Raw genomic sequence first — 14,311 nt, 5'->3', positions numbered from 1 at the left:
TTTTTTTTTTGTGGGAACATGTAGTAGCATTAACCAATTCAGGGAACAAAATCAAACACACAAGTCCTGCACAAGAGCTACTTACCAGTGGTGACCAGCTCTCCCAAAGGAGTGTCTTCAGAGACTCATGTCCTAGCCAAAGAGCCACACTGCTGGACTGTGGCAGCAGCCCCTTGCAGGCTGTAGGAAACAATCTCTGTGCATTGACCTGCAGCAGTCAGGAACAGCTCCTCAAGCCTTGAGCTCACCCACATGGCAATCAAAAGTCTAAAACTAACAGGGACAAGCTAGTCAACAGCATGTAAGCTCAGTGATTTAATTGCACTGAGGTACGTTTTGCCTATGCAACAACCTCACCATATAGCCTTGGAAATGACTGCAGCATGAGCATCCCCTGTGGGATGTACCAAGCCAGACTGCCACATCCCTACATGCAGAGAGATCAAACCTTCTCAGCCTCTGTTCTGAAGACCAGCGAACCACCAGACCTCAGTGCTCTAGGATGGTGCTGCAGAAGACAGCAGAAAGAACCACATGGAGGGCCACCTGAATGGGGACCTCTTCATGTCTCCTACACAAATGTGCAAGTCCTAGTCACGTGGAAGTCAGCAGGACTCCAAGCCTTGCCCTAAAAATTACACAGAGAGACTCTGAAAACTGCTCTTGCCAACTGTACATTCCACCTGTGCAGGCAGAACCTCCATGGGAACACTAAGAAAAAAAGTAGTTCAGTTTGAAGTCCTGACACTTTACACAAATAATTGCCTACTTCCTTTGAGAAGAAAAACCTGGCGGGCTCACTGACTCTTCTCCTTCAGGGAGAGCAAAGACAGCAGAAGTTTTGGACTGTTGCTCAGAAGCAGCTTTAACCCAACAAACATGGGTGGCACTTGGCCTTTTGGCAGCAGCTTCACCCTCTCCACCCCCAGCCACACAATCCTGGTCCATTCCCAGTGCCAACTGCTGGTCACACAGCCAAAGGATGTGCAGGTTGGGTGTGATCCAGCTGGGAAAATCAAATGCTCACAGTAACAGGCTGAGGATGCACCTGATCCATCTTTCATGTGTTCTGCTGGTCCATAGGAGAAGCCAAACAGAGGAGCTGTGTCCTTCCACCTCTTGCAACGTCCCTGTGAGCTCCATGGCCTTTCTGGCACTGCCAGGCCCAACTTTGCACTAACTGCCTTACTGACCAGCACCTCACCTTGTCCTTAACACTCACAGACACCCTCAGAGCTTCTAGAGCTCAAATTGCCCCTCATGCTGCTCTCATCCTGTCCTGACCTCCTGGGGATCCAGGTTCTTCCTCCCACCCTCCTCCCAAGCACAACCACCCCAAAGTGATTCCAGGGGCAGCTGTATCACTGTGCTCTGGGCTGTCCCCAGGCACCTTCGTCTGTCTGGAAACTCAACTCACAGGTTTAACTTGTCTCAAAACATTTTGCTTACTGCTGCAAAGGAAAAACATCTTTTTACCCCCCAGGAATACTAAAGACATTCTTAAAGGGAAGTTCCCCAAATCCTTGCTAGCTAGAATGCTAGTGCAGGCAGTACTGTGGTTTTAATCATGATTTCTTGTATAAGACAAATAGGGATGTGTCTAGGCTTGGACGTAAAGAAAATAGCAAGAGTCAGAACAAAGGCTGCTTGTGTCATGAACCCATTGTGCTCACGGATGTGATCAAACAGTTAGCACTGACAGAGCTTTTTTTTTTATCCCCAGTATTAAGACAACATGGGCTTTATTCACTGCACATCCTGAGACAGTGCTGAACACTGAGCTGAGGGTCTCTTGAGGGTCTCTTGATATTATCAGAAGAAAAAGGCCATCATGCATTAATTTAAGTTTAACCTCAATATGCTAAATTTGCTTTTCAGACTAGAGATTTAAGCCCCAGAGAGCACGATCAAATTGTGGATCCTGCAGCCAGCACAGCCCTGCCTGCAGGCAGCTGGCGCTCCACTTCAATTACGTTCCAGCATATCCATGTAGAGCTGTGACAGCACAGCTACATCAGAACCCAATCTACCCTGCTGGAAACACGGGGCTCCTGAGCAGGGCACCAGACACTGCAGCGTGCCTGGTCTGATCCCCTCTGGGACTGGGCTGTCTGTGCCCCGGGCTCCACAGGGACTCAGGAGCACACACAGCACAAGGCTCTGCTAATGAACTGCAGCATTAGCAGTGGATGTTTCTCCCCCGAGCAAGCTCGGGGCCATTATGGTTACCGGATAAAGAAAAATGCTTATGCTGTCCTGAGGAACACATCTAAAGTAGGGAACAAGGCCTCAAGTATAACATTTCCTTCTGTTGGAGAAGTGGACTTCAAAAAGGTCTGCTCCAGGCATATCCAGCACTGGTGGGATGAAACCTCCTCAGGCACCTCCCACTGATGAAGAGAAGCTCAGCTTTTTATAAGCTAGTTCTGAAAATATACAATTGTTTTAAAGTGCTGGACCATAGCATTATACCTCTCCACCACATCCCTTCCATCAGTCTCAGTTCTTCGTTAAATTTCATTTTATCTTATGCTTTCAAACTCCTTTGGCCATTTATCATCCTCTAAAAGGCTTTAGCCCTTCAACTACTCATAATTTTCTTTGGAAGTGAAGACAGCCTTCCTCATTTTTCATGCACTTGCCAAATTTCAGTCTTGCAAGGGCAGGAGGCAGAACTGTCAACACCACTCCCTTTTTTTAACCACTCAAGTTGATGGTCTGGGCTGGCATCCACTGGCACTAAAAAGTTAACTGTTTGAAAAACATAGATTTTCAGTCTGGCACCTTTTTTAACCCTCTCATGCAATCATCCATGAAATTACTCTCTTTTGATATTTCTTATCACTGAGATAAAGAAATCTTTCTCGTTCCAGTTCATTCCTCACATGGAAGTGAACAAGAGCTCAGGAGACCCTGAAATAGGCTTAACAGTGGCTCTATCCTCATATAGAGAAGCACCTGGACTCGAGCTGCTTGAGCTGCAGCAGTGATCAATATTTTTCAGTGCTCTTCCACAGCATGAAAATTGACTCACACAAGCTGTCCAGCGAAGGAAAAAACCAGCAAAACGTGTCCATGACAGCCAAGCTGACACATCCAAGTTATGTTTTGAGGGAACCAGCATTGCACCAAAGCTCCTTGGGAAGCCCATGGAGAGCTGAACCAGGCAGCCTGTCCATCCTGGGAGCTGGACAGAGGGACTGGCACCTTCCTACCGACATTCCCCCTTGCTGGCTCACTGGTCTGTGACATTATTGGCAAGTTTTGCAGATGAAGACTTCCAAGTACAGGATTTCCTATGAACTTGCCTGCCTTCAAGGTTAATACTACTCGAGACAAACACAAGCCACTCGGAATCCTGCCTCAGCTGTCAGCAGTGAACCCTTTTCAACATTTAAAAGCAAATACTGAGGCTTTCATGTAGGCATGGCTGTGCTCACAGCTGCCTTCCTGCCATGTGTCCCGCTCCTTATCAAGCACTCCCTGCACACACAGAAGGAGTGTGCTGGTGTTCATATAGCATGGCAGGAGCTATCAGCAGGCCCGTGATAAAGCAGCTCTGAGTGCTGTGTTGCTGTACAAGGCACATTGTTATTTCACTGACTGGAAAACAGATGTATTGAGTCTTTGCTTGTCAAGGTCACAGACCGAATCGATGTCAGAGATGCAGAAATGCGGCAATTTTTTCTGCGGGTAATTTACTTTTTGCTGAGATGAACGTGGACTTGTGTGTAACAATTCAGGCTAGATTTCATTAACAGAGAAGGTGAAAAACAATAAATTGAGTTACACATTCCTGTATCAGCCTCTGTAATGCTCTCAGGATGGCTCAGATTTGTGCATTTTAACTCTGAATTATTGCTGCCTCCATGGCCCAAATTAAACTTAGAAACACATCAAGGAATGAGAAATGGCAAAAAGAGCAAAGTAAATATTGGACAATGAGATGCCCAGGAAAGGTGACATCCTCTTGGCAGCTCACTATGCAGAGAAGAGAAAAAAATGAAAATAAAATTGCCTGTAACAGCCTTTCCATCTTCCTCTTCTCAGACCAGGTGATGCTGTGAAGTGTGAGACTGAGTCAGCGTGAGATAACAACCTCATTCACTCAAGATCTCCCCTCGTTGAAAGACAGCAAGGGTAGAGCAGGTTTTAATTCCACCTCCTGGGAATTGCCTCTGCTGTGGCATGAGAGGTGCCTTGTTTGGAGATGACCACACTCTCCCCTCCACACAATGGTATCCCTGGCCTGGGAAATATCCCCTTTTCTGGGATTTCCTGAGAAGAGCACAGTTCTCACATGTGATATACTCTGTATCCTAATAGTGGCCTTGAAGGGCATCGGCTCCCCAGCCTGCACACTCGGCACCGCTTGGCTTTCTAGGGGATATGGACATATGGACTGGAGGCTATAGAAAGGGAGCTGAAAAATCTCCCTTTGGAATTGCTGAGGATTGTTATTGAGTGCACAACTGCCGAGGAGCCCTACTCAAAGCAGACACCCCTGTGCAGGTAGTCACAGCAATGCGAAACACAGTGTGTCCTACAGGTCACAGGGTGTGGAGATGAGTCACTGATGCCTTTAGCTTTGCCTTTCCAGTGGGTACTGGCTGTCCCTCCTTCCAGAGTTTGGGACACTTCCATCCCACAAATCAAACTGACTGAGTGCTCTCAGGTGCCTCAGCTGGCATCTGACCAGGGGGTTACACCACTCCTCGCCAAAAGCAAAGTCCCATTGGACATTACAGGTGCCCACCCAGCCGCTGAAGAGGGAACTCGACTGAACTAAACCTGCTTTTCAGGAACCAAGTGCTCCTCAGCTTCCAGCACACTTTATTATAGCAACAGATCTTTCTCCTTCATTTGATATTATGTGCAAAGCAAGAGGGACGAGATTGGGAATGGTTTCCAGCCAGAAGAGCCAGGTGGCAAGGCCCTCTCCTGAGCTCAACTGCCACCCTGAGCAGAGTTATCCAAGAAAAGATCAGAGGCAATGTCACTGCACTCTAAAAATATCTGTACATGATACAGCTATGACAGTAGGAAGATATTCAAGCAAGGAAGCAATGCTCTAATGAGACTGAGGAGCAGACACCTGCATGAGGTAAGAGGTGCAGAGCGCTTCCAGCAGAGAGGTTTGCCTAGCACTCAGATGAAGGTTTTATATAAAATGCCATCTCTGCACAATACACTCTCCAGACTCACTAGTTCTTACAAGAAGGACACCTAAAAAGATGTGTTGAGAGTTGTGGTCCATAATGAATACAGCTAAGGCAGACCCTGGACAGGACTGACAGCTCCTCCTCTCACTTAGTGAAATAATTATAGTCTAGTCCTTTGAGACATAACAGATTTGTTAAAAAAAAAAACTCAAATAAAAAAAATCCTGTCAGCAGCCAGAGCAGGGGGCAAGTCACAGTGGCCATAAGCTGCTCCTCACATTGTCCATTATCAGATATGTTAAAAGACCAGTGAAGGAAAGAAACTGTTTGCTCACAGGGAAAATCCTTACAAAAGACTAGTTCTCAAGGGCATGAAGAGTAAATACGCTGAATACTCTGTCTAATAAAAGGACAATGTTCTATCTATGGCCATTTCTAACACCTCTATTCTTCTGGCCCCCTTAGCACCCCTGTGAAAAATTCAACAAGTTAAAACTCAGAAAAATCATGTTCTTGTTACCAAATTCATATCCTTCAATTTACATGATATCCCTTTCCTCCAACAAGATTAGGGAGACCAAGTAAGACCATCCAAACTGCCCTCAACATCAAATCACAGAATGGTTTGGGCTGGATGGGACCTTAAAGCTCATCTCGTTCCATCACCTGCCTTGGGCAGGGACACCTTCCACTATCCCAGATTGCTCCAAACCCCATCCAACCTTGCCTAGAACACTTCCAGGGATGGGACAGCCACAACTTCTCTGGGAAACCTGTGCCAGGGCCTCACCACCCTCACAGGGAAGAATTTCATCCTAACAGCCCAACTAACCCTGCCCTCTGGCAGTTTGAAGGTATTCCCCCTTGTCCTGTCACTCCAGGCCCTTGTAAACAGTCTCTCTCCATCCTTCTTTTAGGCTGCCTTCAATTAGGTTATATTACATTATGGTTGTAGGTTGGAGACAGATTCATGACCAGACTCAACAATCATCATGAGACAAACAGCAAAGATTTATTATGGCCACCTCTTTTTATAGAAAGTTCAAAACTCCCAAGCTTGGACAAGTGATTAGTCAGTGTCTCAGCACCACCCAGCTCTCTAGCCAGTGATATGTCTGCATTCAGGATTAAACAGAATTAATTAGGGTCCCTGTTTGAGTTCAAATCAATCCCATCATTGCTCACCCAGGGACTTATTTACCTCTTTTCTAGAACGAGCTAGGCTTAGCCGAATTAGATTTTCTGTTATTGCTGAATTTGTCTATCCAGCTATAGACCAGCTGTGCTGTGACAAGGTTACCCAAAAACTTCTCCAGGATGAACAACTCCAGCCTTTTCTCACAGCAGAGGTGCTCCATCCCTCTGACAATCCTGGTCCCCCCTCTAGACTCATTCTAACAGCTCCCTTCCAGTGCTGGGAACTGCAGAGCAGAATGTGTTCATAAATCACCCCAGAAGCAGGGACTGCCAACCTCTTTTCTTAAAGACCTCTCCACGTCTTTGTGTATCTCTACCATGTTACTGCACTTTCTACTGAATTAAGAAGTGGTGAGAGAACAGATACAAAGAGAATAAATATTTTGGTTAAATATTTGGAGAATAAATATATGGTTAAACATACTCTATCTATATAGACAAAGACAGAAACAGAGAAACCTGAAAAAACCCACATTTTCTATGGATCAGAATATCCATTTTAGTTTCCTAACCACTACAGTATCCTCCCAAAGCAATCCTGTGTCTGCATCACTTGTCCCATTGCCTTTGTTTGCTTCAAACCCAGCAAATCCAAATCCATTCTGTGTTGGAGAGAGCTGCTCAGTGTTATCTGTTGTTCTGCACGTTGCCCATCGTTTCAAGTTCTCCCAGGCAAGCTCTCCAGATGTTCCTGGATTTAATTAAAGTCATAATTGCTTTCTGAAAGTCTCCTTGCTACACCATTCCACTCACTTGCTTTCCAGAATTGTTATGATACATTATTTAATTACAACACAAAAAGCCCCACTTCATTCAAGCCGTTGCTCTGCATCTTAGACAACAGTTTCCAAAAATCCTGGCTCAAGTCTTCAGCACTTGTAGGGCTCTGCAGGGAACCAGACTTTTATATGTCTCCTCCCTAACTCATTAGGGAACCTAGAAGTTGCCATGAACTCAGAGAAAGGTCAATTTTGCCATTTAGCGATTATTTAGTCACTGCTTCTTACAACAGAAGGGGCAGACAGTGGAGATAAGAAAATGAAATTGCCTTGCCACAGGCTTTGAGGATCATGTACATAAGTGGTTGGAAAAATGATTGGAGAATTAGTGGAAATTGAATGTGCTGCTGATTTAAGTGGGGCAGCACTAAGTCCCTTTGCTAGCTCTGGGCACCCACGGACAGAAATTGGGGTGCAGCCAAGGCAGCATTAGGTTGACAAGTTCAAGAGGTTCAGGGCTCAGAGCTCTGCAGCCATGGGCCAGATTTACCACGCCTGAGCAACAGCCTCAAGTGGTGGCGTAGCCAGAAGACACAAGCTGCACTGCCTGCATGGGTGCTGCATTGCTCCATGCCTTCCTCAACAGAGGAAACTCTGGGAATCCTGCTGGGAACACTGAAGGTATTACCAGCAGGACAGATGAACCCTCCTTTACAGTTAAACTGATTAAAGCTGCAATTTGAGCATAGTCAAGAAAAATAAAAGTTAAGCTGTAGACAACCCAAGCAACATCTTCTTTAATAAAGCCTCTGTCTGCTTGTAATCTGCAGAATGGAGTTATTGGGCTCAGTTAAGAGATTTCCAGTTTATGGTATGATCTGAGGCCACAGGCTGTGGACCCTGAATGGGCATTTGGTGGTGCTGAATATGTCACGTCGTGCAGCCAGTCTGCCATTAGCTCATACCCCAGCACGACATGATACCACCACAAAAGAACTGAATTTAGGCAACTTCACTTTGCTGTTACCCCAGTTTTAGGACCTGATTTCCAGGCAGCACTTTCTAATCTCTTTTGGTCCTGCGTTTATTTTTATGAATGTCTGGCTCCTTGAGGCATCAATGCTTGTCACGCTGGAAATGGATTATTTATAAACCACCAGCAAGGAAGAGGCACACTCATTTGGAGAGCTTACAGACTGAAGAGCATTCCCAGTGAAATCAAAGCAATTTCAAGGCTTTTTTGAATGCCTCATACAATCAGCGACACCTTGGGCACTGCTGGCACATCACTATGTAATTTTGTGTTTGCTAACCTCCGCCAGGCTCAGCTGACAGCATGTTTATCATACCTTCTCCCTGCGAACAAAGCCTTTATTCCTACCCTAGACCCTGTGCCGGAGGCCATTCCTGACCCAGGAATGCTGATCTCATTGCTGCTCAGCCCCTATCTACAGTGTAGAAATGCCTTCTTGGCAATAAGATAAGGCAGCCTGCACAGAGCCCAGCGGGCCCCTCGCTCTGTCTGGTGAGCTGCTTCACTACAATGAAGGCAGGAAGGTCAGAGCTGTTCTATGAGTTTAACTGGAGACATTCCTGTTTGTCAGGATTTCATGAGCCTTGGACCGAGACTGCACTGGGGTCTGCAGCTTTCTCATGACAGGGAGAGGAGAGGCAGCACCGATCCACCTCTGGTCACTGGGGACCAGCGATAGAACCCGAGAGACCAGCATGAAGCTGCACAAGGGGGGTTAAAATCGACTATTAGATGTTAATAGAGGGTTCTTCACTCAGAAGGTGGTGGGTCACCAGAACAGGCTCCACAGGGCAGCAGTCACAGCCCCAAGGCTGCCAGAGCTCCAGGAGTGTTTGGACAACCACCGCAACTGCAGCATGGGATTGTTGGGGTGTCCTATGCAGGGCCAGGGGCTGGTCTCGATGATCCTTGTGGACAGCATATTCCATGATTCTATTCTATGATTCCACCACTTCACAACCCGCCCATCCATACACAATGTGCGATGCCGACAGGCCCTGCCCGGCAATAGCTGCGACACCCCCAGCCCTCTTAGCGGTGGCGAGGGACTGGTCTACAGCACAGCAGGTCCTCTGGAGTGTCCGAGCCATCTCTTGGCTCTCTCCCCTGGAGCAGCTCCCCGGGGACGGCCAGGCCCATTGGCGACACCACTTCCAGCCGGCAGCCTCACGCCTTGGGTGAGGGCCAGCCCGCCCTCCGCTGCCCCCGGCCCGGCCTGGCCCGGCCGCCTCCCCGCCTGTCGCCCCGTGTCCCCCGCAGGCCCCGCGCCCGCTGTCACCCGCACCCACGGCAGCACCCACAGCAGCGCCTTCCCCTGTGCCGGCGCTCACCTGTTCTGGGGCCGGATGGCCAGCAGGTAACTCCGTCGGTCCGGCCGCGAGGCCCAGGCCGCGCTCTCGGCCTCCTCCGCGCCGTCCATGGGGCTCGTTCCCCGCCCGTAGAGGCCCGCGAGGGCCCTGCGGGTCGAGCTCATGGCCGGAGTGCGGCTGCCCTGCCCCGCGGCCGCCGCTGCCCGGCCCGTCACTCACCGCCGCCGTTTATAGACGCTCCGCACATGCCGCTGTCAATCGCGACTGCTGCTCCTCCTCTCGCCATCGCTGCCAGCTCCAGTGCAGCTTTTGAGGAAGAAGCGAACTTTTCCTTATAATAACCTCCCCGCCACGGGGGATTTCTCACACCTCAAAGATCTCTCTGGTGACCACTGACAGAACCCGAGAGTGCAGCACTGAAGTTGTGTCAGGTTTACATTGGGTATCAGGAAAAGGTTCTTCCCCGCAGGATGGTGGGGCACTGAATGCACTCCCCAGGGAATGGTCACAGCCCCAAGGCTGCCAGAGCTCCGGGAGCTTTTGGACAACGCCCTCAGCACAAGGGTGGATTGTTGGACTGTCCTCTGCGGGGACAGAAGTTGGACTCGATTGTTGGATTGGCACAAGGGTGGATTGTTGGACTGTCCTCTTGAGGGAACAGAAGTTGGACTCGATGGTCCTTGTGGGTCCCTTCCAGCTCAGGTTATTCCACGATTCTGTGATCTCTTAGGATCAGCTACAACATCCCGCACTTCTTGCAGGCTCAAGGCTCCCACCCTGGCTGGCTGCACCACTCAGTGTGTAGGAATGGCAGTCACATCCTCACATCAGGAGCCTGGCAACCTGTTTTATATCCCAGAATACCCAAGAGAAAGTCTGTGATGGTATTTATTCAGTCTCTGTAAATAAAGACAGCACAAAAGAGAAATGTAAAAGGTGGATGAATGTCACAAACAACTACTAGCAGTGATTTAATACCAAATGAAAATATAATGAGTAATAAAATGGAATTGTTTTCTTGTTCTACCTTTCTCTTGCCTGTCAAGTTGTTGCATCATGTGCTGCAGACATGTCACTGGTGGCACCGCATCCCTCCAGCACTGGAATGATGGATGGACCAGATTCACTGTGGATTAGCTGCCTGCCCGTGGCTGCAGTGATTATGGCAGGAGCAGGGAAATGATGGCAAATTGCTCCATTTCAGGAAATACAACATGATTAGAGCTGATTCTCCCTGGGACGAGAAGCAGCAGATGTGGCAGCAAACAGTGGGGCAGGTGATGGATCAGTTGGTGCAGGACAGTCCTGATTCCTTTTTGTCAGCAAATGCTGTGATTTGGAGTGTGACTTTGGATAGGGACTGGCACTGGGTATGCACAGACACAGAGTGTGTGCATCACCCACACAGGGGATGCAACAGTGGCAGGTGATCACATTATCAGGCAGGTAAATTGCAGGATTTGTGATACCAGAGAGGATACTTGATCTTGGCAAATGCAAAGGAGATGGACCTCCTAAGACAATTGGATGTGGTCCTAGGAAATACCGAGCAGGGTGGTCCCAGAGGGCTGACTGAAGGCCCCACCTTCACCAGGCAGTGAAACAGCAGATGAAATTGCATGAAACAGATGTAACATGATCCATGGGGGAAACCACAATACTCATTTTCAATAGCCAGCAGGGGCTTTGTGTGAGCTGTCACTTAGAAATAATCCATCTCAAACAGAAAACAGCAGACCCCCCAAAAAACCAAACACAGAACTCAGAGAAGGGCAGTGAGGACAAGCCAAGGTCCCGACTGGCTGCTGCATGAAGGGTAATTGTGGGACTCTTCAGCCTGGAAGAAACTACCGAGGTGCCCATGACTGAGGTATACACATCTGAGAGGGACAAGGAGAACAAGTCAAATTAGCAGGAGATAGAATAAGTGAAAGGGAGATACTTTCTCTCTCCCCTTGGCTTTAGGCTACTCCCACACATGTCTGTGGCTGTTCAATGTCAACAGGGATTAATAAAATCCACAGGACAAATCTGTGGAAAGAAAATCTCCTGAGGTTTATGCAGAATGAAGATATTACCTTCAGTTCAAGGAATGTTTGAGCTGCATAATATTCAGTGTGTGCATGCCCTGATATGACACTCTTTGCTCTGGCTGCTGCCCAAATGTGGGAGGCAGGATGCTGGGCTGGGAGGACCCAAGTTGGCATTCTCCTGCTCCCATCCCTTTCTCTGGAAGAAGAAAGAGGACTTTCAGGTCTCACAACTTCAGGAAACCTGAAATCCCAGCATATGAATTAAACATTATTTTACCATGAGCCCAGTCCCTTGGCATATTGATCTGATAGAACAGAGCCCATCACTAAGAAGAGTGTTCAGAATAGGTAGGTTTCTGCTTTGGGCCTGAACTGTGTCTCGTTTCAGATTCCCAAATACAGGAAGTACACTAAAATAGGCTGGATCAAATCCAGTGAGGGCCACCAAAAAGATTGAAAGAGCTCAGACACCTGACATAGGAGAAGAAGATGAGAGAAACTGGGTTTTAAGCTTCAGGGAAAGGCTATAATGGAGACCTCCTTGTTTTCTTCACTACCTCATAGGAAGACACAGACTCAGAGGTGCAGAGTGATGGAATGAGAGGCCAGAATGCAAATGGCAAGGAGGAAAGTTCTGGTTAGATATTAGGAAAAATACTTGCCCTATGCAGGGAATCAAGCAGTACCACAGGGACCCCAGAAGTGGGCAATCTCCATTCTGTGAGACAGTTGACTGTGGATGGGACAGGGTGCTGAGCAGCTGATTGACATCCTGCCCAGAGTTGGGGGCTGGAGCAGAGACCCCCAGAGCTCCCTTCCCACCCTGGTCATGCAGTGGTTCAATGCTTCACCCCATCAGTGGAGAGAAGCCTGGATGGTGAGCGCAGGTTTAGCTCAGATGTGACGAGAAAGAGCCTGCTGTGGTGTTTGATCCTCCCTCCAGACACGCATGGGTTATATTCTTTTTCTGCCCTTTCAAGCTCTGAATGGTTCTATTGCCTGTTGCCTGCTGAGACAGCTTCCTCTCACAGCATCTGCTCTCCCGTCAGTCTGCTCAGAGAGTGACAGTGCCCTCTGCTCCTGACTCCGGGGGAAACGCTTTCAGCTGCTGGAGCCTGAGCCAGCCAGAAACAAGGCTTCAGACCTCGTTAGCAAAGCCTTCTTCCTCTGCCTCCAGATCCAGCACTGACTCACACAGTCACAGATGTTTTCTCACTCCTCTCACAAAATTTATCCTTCCCTTTCCCATCCTGCACCGTTAAGTTCCTCCCTTTCTAAAATGACAGGCTTCTTCCTGCACTCCACCAACAAGCTCTCACCTCTGGTTCTTCCCCAGATATTAGCAGATAGTGTCGGGGCAGGGCTCTGATAGAGGACGAGCACAATGGGCTTTCTGGGGAGGTATTTGGAGGAGGAGTCTTTCCCTCAAGCCTGCAGAAACAGTCTACAGGGAACGCAGCAACCTCCAGCTGTTTGAAAATATTCTGCATCAACCAGAAGTGTCATTTTTAGCTATGGGAAAGTACTGGGGTTAATTTAATGATCATTTTTATTAGCTATGTGTGCTGCATAGATATTAACTCTGCATAATCATGCCGTGGAGCTGCTGGCACATACTCAGCCAAGATCTTCATTTACAGTCATTTATAGGTTTTCAACCTGCAAGAGTATATTTCCAAATGCCTAGCTGGACCCTGGAGAAAACAGGAAAAAGGAGGTTCTGTGTGATCTGAAAGCTGAGGAGATGATCACAAAGGAAGGTCCTATGCTATGCATCACCTTTCCTGTGTCCATGAAAGGAGAGGACCAGTCCTTGCTGGAGCAGGGATTGCTCTGGGTCACATTGAATGGACAGGGTGCAGCAGGTTTTCCTGCCTTTGCAGTATAACTATCCCATTCTGCACAAAGGAAAGGACATTGAGGGAGAAAGTCTTTCCCTGATCCACCAGTTGTGTTGAGTTTGGCTTTTTCCTACTACCTTCTTCCCCATCTCTTATAAAAGAAAAGCAGCAGTTAGAGGTGCCTCCTTCAGCCTTGCTTAGTCCCTCCGACCCTATTGCACAGCTCAGCCCTGCCCTGGGTTCCATAGGGCACAGATCCATGAGCACTCGGCCAAAACTGCTTCTCTCTGCCATCTTGATGCCCCTGTTTGTGCCCATCCAAGCTGCCTCCTGGAAGTGACATCCCTGATGGCCTCACTTTTCCTTGGTCAGCCCATAGCTACAGGATAGAGAAATTTCAGCAGCAGAGTGAGAGTCTCTCACAGCCTCCTCTCTCACTGGTCCATGGTCCCCCTCATGCTGAAGTCCTGGTCCCTGTCTGGCACCAGGGGAACCTGCTTCCTGGGACTATTAACATTGGAGAAGCCAGCCAGATGCAAATTTGTCTGCCCTGAGCATGGGAACCTTGTCACTGGGCATCTTGAGCCCAGACCTGCTTCATTCCTCCGAGCTTTCTGTCACACTCCCTTCCCAATCACTTGAAAGTTCTTTGGAAATGACAATCAGACACTCCTGGCCACCATCTGTCCTCTCCATTCACAATTTCCAGCTAATTTCCTTGTAAGCCCTGCCGCCTCTGGAAAGGTGATGAGTTTTGGGTTAATGAGCCTGACCTTGCCCTAACCTTGGCAGTGCAAGTTGGCACAGCGCCGTGGACTCCTCCGCCTGTCCCTTCTCTCCCAGAGGGGCTTGTGCAACCTCCCCAGGGCTGGCCCAGCGCCACTTCCCCCGGAGCCCTCGTGATGCCCGGCCCAGCTGGCGGGGACTTCTCAGGGGAAGGGAGTTCTCCCACCCCTGCGAGTGCTGCCTCCACCATGAACCTTTCAGGCCGTGGTCCCCACGAGAGACGTGAGTGC

The 14,311-nt window shown here is 48.6% G+C and overlaps 1 protein-coding gene across 3 annotated transcripts in view; it reads right to left on the bottom strand.

Annotated features, from left to right (window-relative positions):
- The window catches only part of ALPK3 (alpha kinase 3), a 32,996-nt gene extending 23,131 nt beyond the window's left edge, over positions 1-9,865 (bottom strand). For 2 of the 3 annotated variants that reach the window (XM_063412799.1, XM_063412800.1), the window contains exon 1: positions 9,443-9,865. In XM_063412799.1, coding sequence (XP_063268869.1) covers positions 9,443-9,585 — 143 coding nt within the window. In that variant the 5' untranslated portion in view covers positions 9,586-9,865. The remainder of the gene's footprint in view (positions 1-9,442) is intronic. The other variant, XM_063412801.1, reaches the window with a different exon arrangement.
- Positions 9,866-14,311: the final 4,446 nt, after the last annotated feature.

The sequence above is a fragment of the Prinia subflava genome, chromosome 15 (assembly GCF_021018805.1).
Source record: "Prinia subflava isolate CZ2003 ecotype Zambia chromosome 15, Cam_Psub_1.2, whole genome shotgun sequence".
NCBI lineage: Eukaryota > Metazoa > Chordata > Aves > Passeriformes > Cisticolidae > Prinia > Prinia subflava.
The sequence above is the reverse complement of the archived record's forward strand: the minus strand, read 5'-3'. Positions and strand labels throughout refer to the sequence as shown.